This window comes from Helicoverpa armigera, chromosome 13, assembly GCF_030705265.1.
Source record: "Helicoverpa armigera isolate CAAS_96S chromosome 13, ASM3070526v1, whole genome shotgun sequence".
NCBI classification, from domain to species: Eukaryota; Metazoa; Arthropoda; class Insecta; order Lepidoptera; family Noctuidae; genus Helicoverpa; species Helicoverpa armigera.
In genome coordinates, this window is record NC_087132.1 from 2353158 (window position 1) to 2375581 (window position 22424).

The window sequence follows — 22424 nt, forward strand, 5'->3', positions numbered from 1 at the left end:
AACATGCAGCAAGCATGGCTTCTGTCACGGCTCCGGCGCTGCGGGGCTCCGGCGGTCCCATGCGAGCTTATCGTCGCAGATGGTTTTAAAGCTCACCACCGCAGCTTCGGCTTGCTGGCCGGCTGAGCCGGCCAGCCTCAGCCGCATCGGCGAGCGTTAAAACTACCTGCGCCTCAGCTCGCAGGCTGCCTCGCCCCTCCGCGCCTACGCGGTTTTGAATTGCACTCTAGGGGTAGGGCAGACAAGACTACGGGGAGTCGGTTTTGCAGCAATTCTTTTTCGTCACTAACTTCAATTTTTAATACAATGTTTTTTAATTGAAGGTTTTAAATGGCAATATACTAAAGACGAGGCCGAGTTAGTAAATTAGATGACAATGTATAAATTAGAAGGACAAGTTACAATAATTGATGATCTTAACTTGAAGCTTTCAATAGAATATTTAGTTGGCGTTGTAAAAAAGACGAATTAGTTTATTAGAGGCTATGTCATTTCCCCGTTGCTTAGTTATAAAATTAAAAGTTTAAACATGTGTCCAATAAATAATTTTGTGGCTACACTTATAATTTCCCTATTTTTATATTATGTTAATAAAAATTAATAAAACTTATTTCATATCATTAAATGAGGTTAAATATACGCTAAAACGATATAGAATATTAATAAAGTTGCAATATCGCGCAAACTGCTCAACCTTGCAAGTGCTACATATGACGCCCCTTGCGACGCGGGTGTATATTATTCAACGTACCGCCTAAACTAATAGAGATCCCATTTTAAATTTTCTAGTGTACTTTCAATATCGTTTAAGCTATATTTTGAAAAAAATTTTTTTTTTTTTTAATTGGTCGAAGTGACTGTAATTCTGGTTTGAAAAGTTTACTTCCGGTTTTGGCCATCAATTTTTTTTTAATTTTTGAATTTTTTTTTACTGTCAAAAAGAACAATATATTTTTAATATGTATCGCTATGTAAAATATTTTTTAGTAGATTTGTTATATTCGAAAAATTACTTTCGAAAAATTGTAGTACCAATCAACGACAATTCTTTTGAAACCTATAACTTGGTAAATATACACTATACAAAAAAAATATTTTGCGTACACATTCATACCTACTAGAAGTACAAATGGGCCGAATGTGGTCGATTTTCAGAACCTCACTTTTTTTTCCTTGTCCGCTTCACGTGAAATGTCCCAGTTGACACATGACAGGATTCCATATTTTTTCATAACATATTCGAAATGTACAGAGTCCCTGAGTTCAAAGTATAGATACAAAATCTTTTTATCACAATAACTGCGTAAATAAAACTAACTACTGCGATTGTAACTTTGTCGATACCAACTCTTCTGTTGATTACCAAAAAAAAATGATTGAGTCATTTAAAAAGCAATTTTTTAAAGAAAATATTCTGTTGTACGTTTAAATTAGTCACCTTTGGCATTCAAAATTCAGTACAACTTTGAAAACTTGCTTTTAGAACTCAATCCACCACAATAAGTCGGTCAAATCACATTTTTGGACAAAGTGACAACCCTAACTTAAAATAGCTGTTTGGTTTTCTACCCTAGTTGTATAGAAATAAGGTTGTTTGTCGCTTATCTGGTGGATTTGAGCTTCCAGCGGAGGAAGAGGAAGGCGGAGATACGTAGGACGAGGAAGATGAGACATAAGGCCGCGATGTCGAGGGTGAAGTCTGCATTCAACATGTCGAGCTCTTCCAGTGTCGTTTCTGGGTTCTTGAAGTGGCAGTAGGTCTGGAATAGAAAAGGATTCGTATTAATACATCATTCGCCTTAGTGTCGCGTCTGGAAACTATGCAGGTACAAGATGACCGAACTCTTCTTAAAACACCTTTTAACTATGAGTTTTCAATTTTGACTAACTTGGAACTTGGGCGTAAGGGCCCATTTAACTTTAACGAAAACTTAACCATATCCGGCCGCCAAATTGACGATTTGACCAATGAGAGACAACTTCATAACTGGTTATGGATTTGGTTGGTGCAACCCACTTAGTCAAAACTAATATAGCCTTATTAATTCATTTTTTTTTTTGCTTTTGCTGGGCACAGGCCTCCCACACAGTGAAAGATTGGGTTGGATTTTCAGAATTTATAGTAAAGGTCCAATCAGTCAGATTTAACTATCCAAAATGAGTATTCTTACCTGATGACACTTCAGCTTAGGCCTATCAAAGGAGTAAGTAGCGAGCGCAGTGCCCTCGAACCCGTAGCGGATGTACGACAGGTACGTGATCCAGCGCAGGTACACCGGGATCGCGTTGAACGACACGAAGAAACCGCTGAACAGCAGGAACGGGACCGACATTACGGGGGCTAAGAATACGCCGTTCTGGAAAAGGGAAAATAGAAATAAGATTAAATGTATAAATAATGATAAAAAATAATAAAATTAAATGGTACCAATGTTACAAACACGAAAGTTACTCTTTCACGCAAGAACTGCATCGGCTTTTGATAAAACTTGGCATTAAATGTAGCTTATATTTCAAATTAACTTTTTGGGCTGATTTAGGCTTCTTTTAAACCACGTGCAGGAACTAGTTCCTCGAGACATTAATGACACAGCAATGGTTCATAATACTATGAAGCTAATATTATAAAGCCGAACATTCTACTTAGGGCGTACTGTACCGATTTGAAAATTTTTTACAGCGTTACACAGTCCATTTATCCAGGAAGGTTATAAGTAGTTCCCACGGAACACGAATTTAATAGCTGACAATAGCCACTATAATACAATCATCATAGAAACTAACCTGAACATTCATAGCAGCGCCAACAACAAGACCGACGCTCTGCGCCACGAAGGAGATGAGCAGACACGACGACAGGAACATCGCGAACCGGAACCACACCGGCGGCTGTGACGTCAGCAGGTATACTATCACTACGTAGATCACGCAGAATATCGCCTGGAAAACAACAGAAAAAAATATAAGTATTGCAAATGTTTGTTCTTCTTTTATTCAAGAGATACTGGTTGGATTTTAAGACACTTTTAAAAATATAGCTTATAATTAGATGTAGCATTATAAGGGCTAATGCAGTCTAACAATACGACTCTATTTTTTATTTTACTTTCCTTTAAATAGTTCATTTCTACCTAAAAGTATTTGAGCAGTCTTTAAAATTGTGTGGCATTCCAATATCCAGCCATTAGTCCTTACTTAAAACTCCTACAGCCACAATACCTTCTCTTACATCCTTTATGAATAAGTAATAATAAGAAAATCAGTCAATTACCTGGAAAGGTATATCAGACACTGTGATAGCGAGATAATACGACCGCAGCGAGTACCATCGATTGAAGTGTTCTTTGACCAGCACAGGCATCTCGAGAGGAACTGAAAAAAATAAAAATAATCCATTAAACATCAAACATTATAAACAAAATTAATTTCAGCTTTATTACCTACATTTTAAAGTTTAAAATTGAGTGAACACACCTAGATATTACTAAAGTTTTAAGCAAGTAGGTATGAGGATGGTAAGTAGGAATTACAGCTTTATTTACATGTAAATTAGGGCTCAAAATTGTATATACTTTTAGATATTATATAAAGCTAATTCATATTCAATTCCATTGATAATACTGGTTACTGGCACTAGTTTTTGTGCACATTTTCGAGTTATGAAATAGCCTTTGACATAGCAATTAAAACATAAGGAAATAATTATGTAGTTAATTTTTGAGGTAATGGGACACATAACCTGTTTCGCACATTTAAGACAAAGTTAGCAATAAAAAATGTGGTTAAGAAAATATTTCTAAGGATTTCTAACTTTTTAATAAAAATAATATAATTGAACATCAAAAATAGAAATTACGCTTGAATAGGCACTTGTATTATAGGAGAAGAATTTGGAAGATTTTATATATGAATTTGAATGAGGTTGACTTGCTATAGATTCTATATTTTTATGCCTAACTTGAGTGTTAAGGCATGTTCTGCGTGCCCATGAAAATTAATATTATATTTAAAAAATATATACTCACAACTAAGAATAGTGATTGTCATGGACGTGTACATAAGGAACAGCATATTGAAGAACAAGAATCCGAGGTTAGACAGCACTTTGGAGCCATCATCGCCGATGTCGTAGTACAGTGCACCGATCAGGAAGCCGACGAGAATGTGCGCGAACAGACGGAGGTACATCAGAGTCTGTGGGGAGAGGTGTACAATGATTAGCATATAATGGACAGTATCGTTATTAAGAGTGTAGTCGCCAAACATTAATTGCTTCTTTGAAATAGCACACAGTAGAAGTAAATAGAAGCTAACTTTAGACAAGTGTAGAACAAATAAGAGAAAGGCAACGTTATTTGGCAAGAACTGTATCAAAAGTTGAACTTAAAAGTGTCTCTATTGCGAGCAGTGTATCATATCACATACATTTGAAGTGACTTGAGTACCTAAAGAAGTAGCAGTAACTTACTTATATTATGCACCTAGTAAAGATATACCATTTTACTTTTTCACACCAGGTTTCGACTTACAACACTTTCATTTTAGACTATCTACTCAAGTCTAGGTGTGATAATCAGACCTTGAATATCAAATGTCAATCTACATTCTAGCACTAAGCATAACCTGGTTAAAGTTTGTCCGACTTAAAAGACAAATATAGCCTAAATAAATCAATTAACGTATTGATGACAAAAGCATCATTGTGAGAAAGAACACTGGCAGTATTTTTCCTTATGTTAAAATCTTGAATGCCGTATAAAAACCTGTTACTTTGTACATATTCATACAGACACGGTCGATGGCCGAACCACGCATTTTTTTCTTGAATTCCCTAACATGGTTATTTTGAAACTTTTAACAAAAACTGCTAACGGTGTTAGACAAATACGTAAATAGACAAAAAATGAATTTTAAGCAGATAGACTTGACAATAAATGAAGAAATAATATTTTACTGTCGTATGTAAAATAACGGTTATACCCAGCCCTAGGAATTGATGGCGCAAGCAAAGACGTCATTTGGTAAATTAATAACTATTAAGCAGCAACATCAGACAGATATTACCTAATAACATGAACAAAATAATTGTTTCTTGGACACGCAGGAAATTTTTTTGTGTTGGTTAAAGGCTCCGCAACTACTGAACCCATTTAAAAAGTTCTTTCATTGTTGCGAACCTGCACTGTTCCCAGATAACATGCTATATTTTATCCGACGGAAAGTGTTTTCTACTTGGCGCGGAAAATCAATTAAAGATTTGATCCCAATTCTAAATTATCGACAAACTGGTCATATTGCCAATAGATATATTCCATATATTCAATTACTTTATAAGCTAAACTTTTGAAACGAGATCCTATGACACATAGGGACACCTGTGATACATCATTACTCATCTTGTATCTAACAAAACATTATCACTTATCAATCGTCAAACTAAGCCACTTAACAGTAAGTATAATATTTTGGGAACTAATATTAGTGACTCACGTGTGTCATCTAAACTGCTCCATTTATCTGGTATTATATCTGTTTATCTAATCGTAAGTGATTCTATCACAATTCTTTGTCACAATACACTAATCTCACGCTACTATGAGAATATCAACTGGTTCTAGTTTGATACCCCAGGGCCGCGCCGCCCCTGTGTGCGAAGTGTGCGGCGCACACAGGCGCCAAGACAATAGGGGCGCCGCGCCGCCACTGCCACCTAAATTATTTTTGTTACCTATATGATTGTTTTTTGTAGTGGAGTATCGACAAGTAGGTACAATAGGCGCAACATAGGCCTTGTAAACTACAAAACATCTATAACGCTTATTGAACAAGTCTCTCAATATTTAATGTTTATTATTATTCACGTTTATGGTTTCATTTTACGTTTAGGGTTTTAGTTTACATTCCTTACGAGCTCAACGTTAAAACGGCGGCAGTTCTTTGAACCAGGGAAAAAGTACTAGTTATTTAAAACCGTAGAGGCGCTGAGTTTGTATGAGTATGAGTGAGTTTCTGAACGCAGCCCGATGCGATCACGGGTATTCCTCGATTTTAACGAACGAGATAGCTAAGGTAAAACAAAACAAATGAACAATCATTTGATTGAAAGTGTGTGTAATACTAGTAGTATGGCCTCCTCTATGGATATTGTTGCTAAATTAGTTCATCTTTCCTGACTCATTGTAGAGCGCAGGTAATATTTTATAAGTTTTAGTTTAGAAAAGGACCTTTCCGCGCTTGCTACTGTAACTGGCATAGTTAGCATAATTCGTAATGCTATTGTAATGTTAGGGCATACAGCTGTCAAATTGTTTATATATTGTCTAAATTAAAACTTATAAAAAATTAGGTAGAAAGCGATGCGTACGATGCGGACAGGTGGACGCACTTGTTTGAGTTTCTATATAAATAATACTACGATCCGTTGCGTGCGATACGTCCGTTGCGTACGATACCGACAAGTGGACGCTTAGCTTTAACAAACAATTTTTAAAAATTCGCGCTCGCTACGCTCGCGGCTGTTCACTTGTCAGTGCCTACCGTTCATTCTAAAACCCAAAGTCCCAAAACTCAAAAATTTTCGCGCTCGCTACGCTCTGCTTTATTTTCCACTTCTTTTCTTTTTTCAATCCTTTTTTAGCCGAACCTAGAAGGTAGCGCCGCTTGTAAGTCCTTTTATTAACAAGAAAATAACTCCTAGCTCACAACAGACTTTTCACGTAGAACAAAGGGCCTCGCATAGACCTGCCGCACGTAGCCTCGCAATGGCTAGGGCCGCCGCTGACTGGAGAACATTTATTTCAGTCAAATTTAACAATTAAAAATATTCATTCAAAAATTAAATTCGTTTTATGATGATTCGTTAAAAAAGAGGCGCTTCATAGGTTTCGCACACAGGCGCTGCCGGGGGTCGGCGCGGCCCTGACCCTAATATACTTTAAGATATAGAAAAAGTACTTGTATCATAGTTCTTACAGTTCAATGTTTCATACATATTTTGCATTGAAAAGTATAATATCGGGTTGAAAGAATTAAAATTTCCGAGTTCAATAAATGCATCAAACATTACTATACTATGAGGTATATTATTTTACTGAATGATAAGATCACGCCAAATATTTTATTTTAAAAAAATACACATCAAGAAGTTACATTAATACCGTCAAGCGTTACTTTATACGCATAAATTTAATAAATCTTTGTCACAGACGTTAGTTAAGTAATTGTTTTTATTGTCTGACGTTATTATGATTCCATTGTAATGTCGATCTATTGCGGTGAATTTTTGCGTAGATACACGCATTTATCACCAACTATACTACTTAGTACCAGCAGAGTAATAAACGTATGTTTTGGGGTTCTCGTAACAAGTATGTGTTAGTTAGTTTCTTTTAGCGGGCCATCAGTATTCTTTAGTGCCTTTTTATTGCCCTTTTTACAGCTTTAATGTAGCAACGATTGCCATTTCTCAGTAATATGCTGATTTGAAAATAGCCGTGTCACCCGGGGATAGTATAGCTTACCAACAGTAGGTAAAAGAATTTCATATCTGTTCAATAGTTGCGGAGCCTTTAAGGTACAAACAATCATTTTTCTTCTAGTAACGTTAGTTTAGATTCATGATTATTATCGTTCAAATTCAAAACTTACCCAATCTCTTCTACTGAAAAGCAAAGTCCTCTTGAGTACGACCCAGAACTGCGTGAGTTCAGAGGTGGCATACCGTCTGGGTGAACCTTCGCCACCTAAGAGAGCCACTTCCACGTTGTCCTGTTTCTCTGTGTCCATTTGTACTACTAGCGGGTCACCTGGAGACAAGATTACAAGTTATGACTTAGGATGATAATGTGTTGTGGAGGTAAGATAGGCAGTCACTCCATGTAAAACTGTGGTACTCAGCTTTATTAGAGACTGTAAGCCGACCCCAACATGGTTGCCAAAAGGCTAGATTGATGAAGAATTTAGACTGATACTGAATTCTTTGCAAACCGTGTCGATCCCACGGCTTCAAGTCTTGACTGGATGTAAAATGCTCAAAATTACATATCTAGGTATTGTTATCTAAACTAAAATGAAAGTAAAATATTTTTCAGAAATGTGGACTGCTAATATGCTTTTGTGAAGAAATCATGTTTAACGTCGATCCCTGTCGATCCATTTAATAACATAATAGAAGAAAAACTAGTTTCTGACGTACTTTAAATAAAAAAAATGTTTTCTTTGACTTTGATCCTAACATAATAAAGGCAAAAAACTTACATTACGTAAATTAAATTGCTTATAATATCTTTACTTAGAAACTAGACAGAGTTCACTTCAGAGAGGCAGTTAAACCATGTAAAATCCAGTTAGTGGGAATAAAATTTATCACTCATTTTTTTAAATTTTAACAGCTTTATAAATTGCATAATTCATTAACATGAAAACCAACAATTTTAATAGTAAATGATTAATCAAACTCGCAATTACGCAACCTCGTTATCAGGCAATAATTTCTGCGTTTCCCCTACTAAACGATAAAGTTCAATTCTCCTAATTACTGAACTCCATATATAAAGGGAGAAACAAGGAAACTATTATAACCTTCATGAATACGAGCAGAGACAACACGGCGGGTCAAATGTCAAGGCGGCCATGATGTTATCACGTGAGCACGTAGATACAGCCATTAATGTATTAACACGAGTGTGCAATTTAATAAGGATAATGTACAAGGCGAGGTTTGAATGTGGGCAAAAGCTATGGAGGTAAATAAAGACCTTTTTATTTAAAAAAATACTGCAAATGAGTCGTTTTTGAAAGCAATCTCCATCACTTATAAGAATCTGCAATGCGTTTTTTTGACTAATCGGCATCATTATCATCATCATGACACTGCAACCCAGAGCAGTCTTCTCATACAGAGAAGGAAAACGCTCTAATTGCCACGCTGGATCAAGGCGAATTGGTAATATAAGAATTCCATTAAGTCCAGGATTCCTCAAAATGATGGTTAACCAATGGATCAAACTACTTACTTAATCTCTAGCATGATAACTACAAAACTCAAAACTGATCCAAGTGTTATTTAGTCAGCGTTCCATTCTATTCAATAAAGCTTCACTATGGGCCCTAACACTTATCTAATGTTAACCAATTGTCACCGATATAAAAATCAACTCTATTGCTAAGCGAATCTATTTGCAAACGTCTGAGTAATCATTTCAAGATAAACTTACAACAGGTGTTTTATGTAACAATTTTACTACAGTGAGTTTTATCAAACGATCTATGTACAATCATATGGTATTTTAGTTTTTATCGTAACTTCAATAAATATTATTATAACAATACCTCTGTAACACTAGGATGACTAATATAAATAACGGAGGTAGAATTAGTCACGGTACGAGTACCTAAAGAACATAATTTCTGCAAATTGTTTTCTGTCAGAAATATTTCCCCATACAGTAAAGTTATATAATTACTTAAATATACGAAATTATTATATGTATAAAAATAAAGTGTTTTTTGAATGTGTTATTTTATTAATTTAGGCCCAAGTACACCGAGAACATTGATGAAGATCCGTTTTTCTAAAAACAGTAGTTTATTTTGAAAATTGAACGTGAAAAATCATAATAAACAGTTATTTTAAGAAAACTAACGTTGCAGTTGTCGGTGAACTTGAGATTTATACTTTTAAAGAAATACCTACTTTATTTTTGTTATATAATATAAAAAAGAGCTATCTTAGAATAATTATATTCTGTTACAAATTATAAAAGGAGGAGATTTTGGCAATAAATTTTGGCGATAAATTATAAAGTTATTATAAATATCTAGCTAATTTTTGACGCTTATTCCGTCATTGCAGCCTTGGACATTGGCATCGTTAGAGGCATTTCCGTAAAATCTTATTATGAAATGAGTATATATGATAACGTTTAAATTTCACCGCATTTTTGTTAAAATGGGTAATCTACTATCATTCAAATTTAGCGAGCCTCGTCATGTCAGCCGAAAAACGTCTACTGCTGGACAAAGGATTAATAAAGAAGAATCGACCAAAATGGCGAACCTTGGGAGAAGCCTTTGTCCAGGATTTGTCTTGTATGTTCATATCAAGGCGTATGCCTTTTCTTTTTAAAATAATATACTAAGAATATACCGATGTAGCTAACCAACAATTTTATTTATTGTGTGCCTTTTACCTGTTATAAATTACCTCAAATCAAATACTACAAAAATGGTTTAATTACTAAATTGATTCAACTACACCGTCTAACGTTGAATTTTTAAAACCTATCTATCGTTAATTTGCGATCAGAGATAGAATTTAAGCAACGGATTCCGCACTTAAAGATGCAGTTTCTAGACTTGCATGGAAATCTAACGGTTAGTTAATGATAATGAAAACTAATTACACAGGCGTCAGTTTATCGGCGAACAAAGTTCATGTGATGTAGTATGGACTGTTATCAATGTGCGGTTGGACTTGTGTAACTGTTGGAGTATCCGTCCGCATATGGGTACAGTCGGCCTCAAAAGTATGTATAGCTAAAGGAACAACGGAGGAAGGAAAGATGGGCGGAGATGCCATAAGTCGCTTAGGTCAAGGGGTTTCCTCAAGTATTTTGTTTCTCTGTGGTAAAGACATTGTAGATTGTCAGGACCCGCCATCAGTTACAATTGAAGTATCCGGATTATACACTTTCTTTTATTGTGAGTATATAGTTATATAGGTATATATATGTTATTATCAGAACTAATCCTCTTTTTGATCGTCGGTAAGAACACGAAGAATTTCAGGACTTGTAATAAATTGAATATTATGCAGATTACATGTAAAAGATAAATATTTATTATGATTTTAATACTTTAAATGCGAATTATGTGAAAAAGTGGTTAAAATATAATTTCATGAACGAAGGACATTTCCATTCTGGGAAATTTCCATATTTTTTATCTATGAATATTGTTGTCTATGAATAACTATGTCCGAAGCCGACTGTACTCCATAATACTTCCTATAGACTAAACTCTACGCATAACTTCCGTCTTTAGCGGGAACGTTTATCATTATACGTGATAATGTAAATCGTAAACATGTTTTTAATTAAAACTTCAATTGTTTTTCACACACAATTATTGTGAAAAATACAGCAACTAAACAATTGTATGTAACGTCAATTTTAATTTGCAAGAATCCTTTACTGCATATCTTTTATTTATAGGCACTACTATACTAAAGGCACCGAATCTACTGAACCGATTTAAAAAAACCTTCCACTGTTGGGAGCCTACATTATCCCCAGTAGCATAGGCTATATTTTATCTGGTTACTGGCAGTAGTTCCCACGGGAGGCGAAAGAAACCGCGGGATGTCTGCATGTTTTCGATACAAAACAATATGTTTCGGATTGTCCAAACTAAAATAATATCTCCTTTAAAAGAACTCCCCTCCCCTACATTTTCAAACGGTCTTGAAAGTATTCTAATCATTGCTATCAGTCGCGACAAACAGGATGCATAGTTACCTCTGATCTCTGCTATCAATCAGACACGCATGCATAACTTTATCATACAAATGTACCATATATGACACTTTTACATTAGTTATAACACGTGAAATAAGGTTATCTGCTAGATAAGCCTTTCTATATTAATATATGAGTAATCACTAGTATCTAGATTACGAGGATTTTAATTTCGATATCTGTGAAGGTCATATGCTGTTGTTGAAAACGTGTCCTTGTGTTAACCTTGTGTGAAAAACTGGTTGTTGGCCTATATTTTTGGCTGAGGACCTTATTGCTATAGGTACAATTTATTTGGAGATTTTTAAGTCCTTAGTACAGGTTTAAGCTTTAAGAAGAATACAACTCAATATACCTAATACTACTGCTGGTTGTTTTGTTCAAATCATTGTAACAAAATATACTATGTACCAATATTAATGTTATCGTAATTCTATAGTAACCACTAAGATAGAAAAATATTTTCTGGGGTGTAACCTACTTTTTTTGCAAGGTTTATTTTGTCACAAAGGACCAATAACTAGTTCCCAAAACCGGCTACTTGGAAACAAACCATCTAAATAAATGATTAGGTATTTATTATGTAAGACGCGAAGGAAATAATTAATTCACTCTGTATATATGGAAGCCATCCGGAAGTATTTAATATTTATATAAAGGTGACGTCACAATCTATGTCGAGGCCTCTATCTATGTTTATGTGTCTGACAGATACCCTTTTACCCGTGAATTCAAGAATGGTGTTAAGAATTGCATGATTAAATATCTGATATAACTGATCATACACATCTATAAATTTCAATTTTATAAAGATGATTTTTATACATTTTTGTTTGATCTAAATAGAAAACGACTGGATTCACTTAATTTACATTCTAATTATCTCCGAGTAATATACGCTATATTCCATATGGATGTGCGAAATTCTGTTTGGAATTGGGAAACAGCTAAAGCCTAAGTTCACCGTCAACATGAATGTCCGTTTGTCTTAAAACAACTCAACATACTTCGAGCCTTTTTCCCAACTATGTTGGGGTCGGCTTAAAACAACTGTTTGCTTTAAAACTTAAGCGTGAAAATTCATAAAATATTGTCCGTGGTCTAAAGCGCAAACAACATAAAACCCAATTTTAAAAGATACATTTGTTAAGTTTCAAACACCAAGTCAACTTACCTTTAGCAATTTCGCTAGCAGCAAACTGCAGTATTCCATTCTGTAGATTGCCATTGCCATTGGTGTTGTTGCCATCGCGGAACTTCTCCTGCACTTGGGATAAGTCGTTCTTGTTCCATTCCTTGTTCAAAGATTCCTCCATAGCTTTCTTGTTGTTGTAGTCGGGCACTTTGCTGTCTGGGAACGGCATGCCATTTCTGGAAGGAAATTTTGTATTAGGAATAGTTGCCTGTTGGTGATGTAAGGTGAAAGGATTTCTACAACATCGCTACAGTTGAGTAAAGGAACCACGGATAATTTTTAATGCACAGGTATTGCATTCTTGCAGAAGTGCAGAAATTGACGCAACATAGGATTACAGAGTGACAAAACATGTTGTTTCAAAATGCGTCAATTGAATTTAATAACAGTTTACAAAACGACTAACATGTAATTTCAACGAACTTCTGTAATTTTTCCTTGTGCACATTTTATTCGTCGAATTTAAAAATAGGTACCCACGCTTTTAGCGTAAGTTTTAGTAGTGTTAAGTTTTAGCATGTGCCATCTGAAAAAACTTTTTTTCTCAAACATTAAGATTGTTTCCCTCACCTGATATCATTTTTGCCGTTGTCGATAGCACGCACCAACTTGCCGGTGTTGTCTCCATACTCGCCGCACGAGACCTCAATGATGAAGGACGCAGGGTTGTGGTATGATGGACACTGCAGGCTTAAGCTGCCGAGCCATTCAACTGTAGATACAAAAAAAATGCTGATTTTAGAAAATTTAGAGGTCTTTGGGATAAATTAGGAGCTTTCCAAAGGTTTTGCTGAATGCATCACTGGTTTTGCTGAATGAATTCATTCAATTTCGGTTGCGGCAAAAATGCGGAATAGATGAGTACTCCAATTCAAAGTATTCAAGTGGAGTGAGTATTCAAAGAAAAAACTTTTGTGAAGTAGGAAAACGTATTGTGAGTTGCATCATTTGACTACAACGATAACCGAGCCATTGTCAGTTGTCAAATCGGCGATTAGACCAATGAGCAGCAATTTTGCATAGGTTATGGTTTGTTTATCGTTATAGTTAATGCAACTTAAAATAACGTTTTATTAAATGCTACTTATCCGTAATACAAAAGCTGAAACAGTACAATAATAATAACTAGATTTAATAGAAGAACTTACCAAGTCGTCCAGTACTGCCTTGGTAGACACACTGGCCGTCAGCCAACGTGTACAAATGGTCGAACATTTCAAACAATCTAGCGGACGGCTGATGAATAGTACAGATGATGGTCCTACCCCCCCTCGCCAAGGTCTTCAGCAACGATATACATTGGAAACAAGAGGAACTGTCCAAGCCTGAGGTTGGCTCGTCGAAGAACATAATAGGGGGATTGTTGACGAGCTCCAAGGCGATTGAAAGACGTTTCTTTTGACCTCCGGAGAGGTTGGATGTCATTGTCTTGTGGTGCTCCGAAAGGCCGAGAGTTTCGAGAATTTCTTGGATCTGGAAGAATGGTTCTTTTGTAGTAATGCTTTTGAAACCCATAATTAAGTGTGATCGTTAATTTAAACAGTGAAGGTATTGAGAGTTTTTTCTACTAGTGCTTGGAGGATGTTCACTATCTGATCAAAGTTATTAAGATTTTAAAGCTGTTCGTAATTTCTCTGAAATCTCATTTTGATACTCAGAACTAACAAGCTAACTGCTTAGTCTACGAGGTTTACATTATTTTTCAGCGTTCATTGCTTTCGTTACAAAGGGAAAGGAGATATCAACAATGCAAAGAAGAAATACATCCCTATAAGGAAACCAGCATTTTCAACTCACCACTTCCTCCTTATCAGCGCTGGTGGTAGCACTGGGCAGCTTCAACGCAGTGGCTACAGCCATGGCCTCCTCAACGGTAAGGTTTCCATGCAACTGGTTATCCTGCATGATATAGCAGGACAGCTTGCGGAAACTCGAGAGGTTTCGCTCCATGCCGTTCACTGTTATACTGCCTTCCATTCCTGAGGTTCTGAGAAAGAAAAAGTAAGGTTATAAAAGGTTTATCCATTTGCATACTGATTTTTACTTCAGATAAATAGGGACTGCTTACTACTGAGGACTATCTTTGGATTTCGATATTCATTGATGAGCGATTAGAGATTAAATATTGACATGAGCGCTACGTATATTATCCTTCAATCTTTATTCTCAACATAACGATATATAAATCCGTAGTAAGTACCTGTAGGTGTACAGCGTTCCGGGTAGTAACCAGATAAAATCTAATCTTAAGCTATTTTTATCATATTCACTTTAGTATCAAGTTGATTAGGGAATTCCAGTGCAAGTGCAATAAAGTAAAGGTCGATCTGAATATCGATGCAATCGTGTATATTCGGTAATACTATCATATCTCGGCTTTACCTCTAGGTATACCAATCATTAATCATCGTAATTTCATATCCGTTTGAAGTAGGGTTCATACATTGTACGATTTTGAATATAATAAACACAAAAGAACACAAGCTTCTGCTGATTTCTGTCAACTAGGATGCAATCTATCCAATGTATTGCGATTGGATAGATATTGTTTACATGGATAGAGAGATAGGGTATAGATATCCACAGTTATGGAACCAATTTTGTTAAGTACCTATCTGTATTCTCCAAGGACCACAACGCGAGGTTAATTCAATATTTTAACAAAATAACTTGTGATCCCAGAGAGCTTTAGGAACTATCCTCTCCGATTAACAAAACTCAACATGGATTATTACGGATATTTAAGTGTATACAGTGATTGTTATGATCAATCAACCAATGGGTTTTAACAATACGATATCATGGCGTATGGAAATTACTTTATATGACATTGTCTCCCAAGGCCAACATATTATACTGACCCTATTAAATATCTATGGTACACCATGCTATACTGCTAATTATTTAATCGATATGAACAGTTGCAAGCAGGATCGATATTCACATAGGTAATTGGAACATGCAATTATATCGAACCTTTGTGTGTCATTTTGATCGTTTTGTGCATTTGCCATTATTGCATAACAGTAGAAATAGGATATGTTAATGTAGGCATTACATTTGAATGAAGAAATATTTGTTACTATCAAGTTTCATGTTTTTTCTGTGTTATAAGTTTTGTTTTGCTTTTCATATTTTATGTAGAAAATACTAAAATATTCCTTATTTCAATGTACTTTGCATTATTTCATGCGTCAGGAACTTGTCGATATGAAGCAGGTAACAGTAAACTTGGGCCTTGGTTACCGACAACATAAACGTAAATTTTCTAAAAACAACTGTCTACTATGAATTTTCCCGTTCAATTCTCAAAGTCAGTTGTTTTAAGAAAAACATTACGTATGTTGTCTTCGTCTTGGGCCTAAACGTACTAGTATCTAGCAAGTAGAAGTCGATTGCGGCAATACAATCCGTTCTACTTGTGTGATTACTCGCAGAATACCATGGAAGCTACTTTCTTCATTGCACTATGTATGTGTGTTAATTACCTTGCGTTAACACTCCAATTCTGAAGTGATATTGCCAATAAGAGATTAAAATAATTTGGTTTCGAAACTTATTAAGTAGATACATGTAGATTTTCATCACATGAATATTATTCAATGCAGAATTCGTAAAGAGCGTCTACACCAAAAAAACACAGAGTAATGGGTCCTCCTAGAGATCCATCTTCGAGATCGCAGACAGAAAAGAAGCACTCAAATAATTTGATAGGTTAGGGATAGCCTTCGCTGATATGAAGATTAACTATGAAAATGCAAAGCTTACATGATAATCATTTAATTTAGAATCAGAATTTACTACATAATTAAGTTTGTTGAAGTGCTACCTGAGACATAATTGCCAGCTCTTGAACAAAGAATCGGTACACTGAACCTTTTATTTAATGAATGAAAATACAAACTAAAACCATTGTTTTATCGATTAGTAACAAGAGTTGTGACAATATGTCCACAAAGACCAAATATTATAAGAAGACAGTTTTGTGACAACATTGACTAAATGACATACTTTTAGCGTTGTTAAACCACAACAATAAGTTGGTATTTCGTGTTTATAAATACATTCCTACTGAGGTGACTGACCATTTTATACTACGTCTTGAATTTCAAGTCTTGTTGACAAATATACACAATACCAAGCTAAATTGATATTTCTGATAAGTCATAAATATATATTTTTCCACAATTAACTACCAGTCTATTTGTAAAATGTTTGGCATAGAAGGACTGGTCAAAATCTTTCTGGAAAGTTGCCGCACTGGAACTACATAAAGACCATGAAATCCTTGATTATAAATATTACTTGTGTTTAAAAACATTCCAAAGCATTGCTTTATGACGTCAATAGATCTATAAATATTCCGAACTTTTTTATCAATATGATTTAATTTTAATTCTCGTATTAAACGGTAACTAAAACCGGTGATCAAGTAAAAAAATCTCATTGGTAGGTAATATAGAGCTAGCTAAATTCGAAAATAGAATATGAAATCAAAATAACTTGAGTATTTTAGAATAAAATCTTTTAAATAACCTCCTTATTCAAATTCATAAAAAAACAACGCTTTGGCTGTGCCTACAACATTTTTTTTTTATTTCATTCACCAACGCATTTGCGGTTTATTCGCTTTACTGTTAAAATAGTTACAACTGCGAGATGAGAGATTTTAATCAGTGCAGTAACAGAGATAGTGAATGCGTCTCTTTCTAGTACATAAATGTTCGCAATAGTACAGAAACTGCGTAAATCGCCGTTCGGACGCTCGACTCGACCCACTTAGCTAGCCGTGATAACCAAATCCGGTTTGATGATGAAAACAATATTATTTGTTTTATTCCATGGATTAGTAACGACGCAGGATACAAATAAAATCTTGGTTGCTGGTGAGTAACACTGATTTGGACTTTGGCTGAAGAATACAGAATAAAGTTAAATGTTTTACAAAAGACAAAGACTGTTATCTGATTGACCTTTAAACTGTGTGTAGGTTATTGCATCCTCGGTGTTTCATGAAGTTACTGTTGTATATAGTATACAGTAAGTATATTATACATAGTTGGATATGTATGGCATAAATGGCGAATTAAAAAAGTAATCTGCATTGGGGTTTATCCTATGCCGTCATTTTCATCTTTTCCAACCGGATAATTTATTTAACAAGACAAGAAAAGGGACACTGATACGATAATTGGGAGTAAAGGTTGTTGTTTATTATCTTCATAACTTCCAATACAATTTAAGTATATAGGTACTTAAGATGACAGTAACCATATAACCCAATATTATTTCAATAGAATTCCTTTTCCTGCAAGACGACAAAACATCCATTATATTAAGGTAATGATTCTGGCTATTAATAAATGCGATCTCAAAGCAATTACTTAACGATGTCAATTAGTACATCGCTTACTCCTTTAAAATCAAACTTGAAATTTAGTTCACAATATCTTGGACGTTACTCGAGCACTATTTAAAACTAGATTTCACAAATCCAATGCCTTTAAAATCTAAACAAGATCTGTACTGTTCTTCAACAATTACTAGGTAGTTTCGTATATGATAAACTATGAAGATTTGCAGTGATTTCCTTAAGACCTTTCGCAAATGCTGGTCAAGGAAAATTACTGATGTCAATGTCTATAATATAATAGAGACGACAGATAAAAGACTTGAGGTCTTAAGAATTGAGGCTATATTTCAATTATATCTCACATAAGAGTACAAATGCAACAAGGCAAAATAACGCATTGGTGGTCCAAAATCGTGTCCAAAATAAGACTGCTCCAAAAATTTCTAAAGAAGTAAGCAAGTAAGTCTATCAGAGAATGTTCCATATTCTTCCTTTTCTGAACAAGAGGCCTTAACCCTTTATCAGTTACAAAAACTAGGCAAGCCGCATAGCTTCCGGATCAAATCTGTTTATTTACCAGCCCTTTGACCAGACTGCGTGACATTGAACAACCACGCAATGTCACTAGACACTAATTAAGTACCTATAATACATGATACTAGCAAAACATCAGCTACAAACGAGTTATTTCAACTCATGTAGGTAAAAAATGTATCTGTGACATCAACAAGGCTTCTGAAGGTTTTATATTTATAAGAGTCAAGTGAGCATGTTTTATTTAGAAGGCAATTAATACCTACCTCAAGGAGGTAAGACCTATAGAATATTAAAACAACGCTTTGTGGAGACCACAATGCGTTGAAATAAGTAATATTCTTAGAACATAAGCTAAGATTTATTCCTTTAGCAATTAACTCATCTTTGTGAGAAAAATAATATCTATAAAATAAGCAAGATGCCAAGTAATAAAAGGTTATTTTATAAACATTAATATAAACTGAGAAGCAAGTCCATACATAGTGAAAACTTATAGCATGACACAGTTTGCACATGTGTATGATTGCATAACGTTGTCGTAAGTTTTGCGCCAACTATGCTAGGAACGATGACATTAGCAGATCACAACATACCATGTACCTACATGAATAAAGTACACGAGGATTATTTAGTACAATGACGTAAGTTACTAAGTGAAGCAAAAACTTAATAAGTGTCTCTTATCTTCTTTCAAACGTTACTAGAATAGTGGGAACAAAAATACGAAAGAAGTTGTCATTTAAGGGCAACATTCTTCATTATTTACTAGAAACTATTTTGCACAGGCTTGCGACCAATGAGCGGCTTGGTCATCATACTTCGGCCTCCTGCAAGCATCGCAACTACGAAATAATCCAGCACTATCAACATCTAACAAATTCTAACGAACTAGGTCATATGAGCAAGCTTACAGGTGTTAGATCCTGATTGCGGGATCACATCAAACTCCTACTCGTGATTTAAAAATCTGTAGCCTACTTTATGCATTCTGTTTTACTATACGACTGATCTTAGAAGGCTTCGTATTTCGTAAAATGGCCAACGGATCAATTAAAAAAACAGTAATACTTAAATGCCTTTTATACGAACTCTTCAAAACCATAGGTATTTTCATGATGTGTAGATCCTATATCTCATAAAACTGCACATTCATTCTTCAAAAGACAATCAATTTCCTTATTTACGACCATTCCAGCCATTTTGTAATTGAATACCTCCGCAGAATGAACATCGCAATCAATTTGAAGCATCAAATATCTGCGAGTTAGCCAATTCGAAACACTATTCTATGCAATTTTCTGCAATTGGCGTAAATCAAGTTTTCATTATGTCCTTACTTGTCCAAAACAGGCCAGAGTTCGATGGCTTATAAATCTTTTCATTTTGGAACTCATTGGCATCTCGTAAAACAAGATTGAGTTGGTATATAAAAGGTGACTTACTTATACCATAAAGCGAGTTTTGGATCAATCCAATCAGTATAAAATGTACGATCGCCAAGAAGCTTTAGCCGAGTGCCAAGTATCGGGCAAACTCGCCTATTAAATATTTAACAAGGTATTGTCTTCACTTACTTGTATCCTGTAAGAATGTTGAGTAGGGTAGACTTTCCAGCACCGGATGGCCCCATAATGGCTGTCAGCTCGCCAGACCGAAGTCGGCCAGAGACCGACTTGAGGATTGTCTTCACATCTATGGAAAACAAAAATATGTTTAGCAAAAAATTGCAGAGTAAAGGGGTATTAGTTTATTATTCTTCTTCATATGAATTTAAGAGTTACATTAATTCCACTCATACATTGCCTTGAGACATTTGCCGTGATTTAAACATTAAATTATATTCATGAGATTTGTCGCCAGCTAAATTATGAGATTTTGCAAGTCACACAGCACAAGAGCCTTCAGAATTTAAGTAATTACAGAGCATTAAGTTAATAAACATGCTGTTGCTTAGAGGTCAAGTTTTTGTACAGTTCACAGACCTGCCTCTACAAAAAAAAAGTCGTTTACAAATTTAATATTAATATGTAAGAAATAACAGTGACGTCTTGCTTGGACCTTCCAACTTAAATGTCAGGAAACGTAAATTGCCTTCCTCGTTTACGAGTCTATGTGAAGTTGTCTTAAAATAAAATTGCATATTTCCTCAGATAACATCTTCTGGGAAAGAGCCAAGACAAGGATAAACTTTCAGAAATGTAAGGTAAGGTAGATATTGTGCGTAAGCAATGAACCTAGTTAACTCGTCCTTATAGACGTCTGTTCAACAAACAATCTGTCAATGATTTAAAAGTCAAATTAATATTACGCATAGGATTTTCCGTCAATTGTTCGTGCCAGCCAGCACCTATAAGCACAAAATATTGTTTTTCTTTTGTTAAATTGTCCATCAGTTTAGAATTGGAAGACATTACATCAAAGTTCACTGCTATACCTTTGTTTTGTTTTTGTTAAAGAAGCTAAAATTATAATGGAAAGAGGGTTGAAGAACTCTTCATTCTGCTTCAAACCCAGTGTGTTTTTTCTTTAATCATATTTGTTCTATGGCCTACGTATACAATACTTTTGTCAGATACAATCAAGTTCCCATCCTCCAAAGATTTCTGACAACGTTTGTTTCCCTCGCTTATTGCAACATTTCTAAAAATATTTATAATTCTCTGACGACATCAAAATTAAGAAGAGTTTTTATGATATTTTTACATAATAAGTAGCTTCTAACAATATTTGCCTTGAATATTGCGAGGCAACGTAGTGGTTGCTAGGTAAACACTTACGAACATCGTTAAAGCGACCGGTTTCCCTCGCACGATGGCTTTTGATACTTGCAACTTGCGTAGTGTAAGCTATTTATGTTGCTAGATTCGCAGAAATGCTTGATCGTATGAAATTTCATTTTTATTGTACTCAGTTTGTTGACATTCATTTAATCTTTTCGTGTCCTTAAGCGTCTTACAAAATGATAGATTCAAATAAGAATAATTCTCGTTTTCTTTTGCTTAATTAAAAATTTTGTTTCAACTGACACTGACGATGATTTAATACATATTTTTTAAGAACAGGATTGTCATTATTGTCATTATCTTCTCACGCATTAGTATCATATCACACACTTATGTTTGTAAAAGCGTATCTAAATTAATTAGTATACCAAAATAAATACAAGCAGTCAACAAACTTCCTCCTTCCTATTAGCAAAACAAACTCCATTTCAATAGAATCGTGTTCAACGCTAAACTTAAGGGACAACTATCAGAATATTAATAGCTAACTTAACATACGCAATGTGTATTCGTAATCCTTTGTTCTCGGCGTCAAACGTTACCTACTCATGATTTAAAGTCCGTTGCCCATATGGGCTTTAGTTTGTCCTCTATTGTTGTAACATTCCTACTGTTTTGTATTTTATTATACTTATTCCGCAATGAGAAATGTTCTAGATATAGAAAATTTAAAAGACGTTCGTCTAATGAGTTCTTGGAATAATACTCTCGGAGTAAGATTATGATATGATACAAAAATATCCACAAAGATGTGTTTCTTATTTTTTTGTCCATAAAGCATGTAGTATTGAGTTTAAATAACAAAAACTCTTTTGTCGTAACGTATGTGTAATCCATCTTACTCGTACGTCTACAATAAAATTGCACATTGCATTAAGTGCAAAGGTCAAACGAATGCACTTAACACGTTATACTTCGTCATTAATCGCATGCAAACCATCAATTTTAATTAACGACTTCAAGAAAATTGTTGGGGATACCATTTGTGTAATTAATACTTGTATCTACTTTTTTGCATTGTGTAAAATGATATTAGACGG

General features: G+C 34.9%; 1 protein-coding gene across 2 annotated transcripts in view; it reads right to left on the bottom strand.

The window, feature by feature from the left end:
- Window positions 1-1292: 1292 nt before the first annotated feature.
- LOC110384332 (uncharacterized protein) overlaps window positions 1293-22424 on the bottom strand; it is a 31915-nt gene continuing 10783 nt past the window's right edge. For both annotated transcript variants that reach the window (XM_021345569.3, XM_021345568.3), the window contains 11 exons: window positions 20176-20293; window positions 14509-14698; window positions 13860-14184; window positions 13282-13423; window positions 12691-12887; window positions 7648-7805; window positions 4026-4194; window positions 3272-3372; window positions 2785-2940; window positions 2172-2357; window positions 1293-1760 (listed from right to left, as the gene is read on the bottom strand). In XM_021345569.3, the coding sequence (XP_021201244.3) occupies window positions 1602-1760; window positions 2172-2357; window positions 2785-2940; window positions 3272-3372; window positions 4026-4194; window positions 7648-7805; window positions 12691-12887; window positions 13282-13423; window positions 13860-14184; window positions 14509-14698; window positions 20176-20293 (1901 nt within the window). In that variant the 3' untranslated portion in view covers window positions 1293-1601. The remainder of the gene's footprint in view (window positions 1761-2171; window positions 2358-2784; window positions 2941-3271; window positions 3373-4025; window positions 4195-7647; window positions 7806-12690; window positions 12888-13281; window positions 13424-13859; window positions 14185-14508; window positions 14699-20175; window positions 20294-22424) is intronic.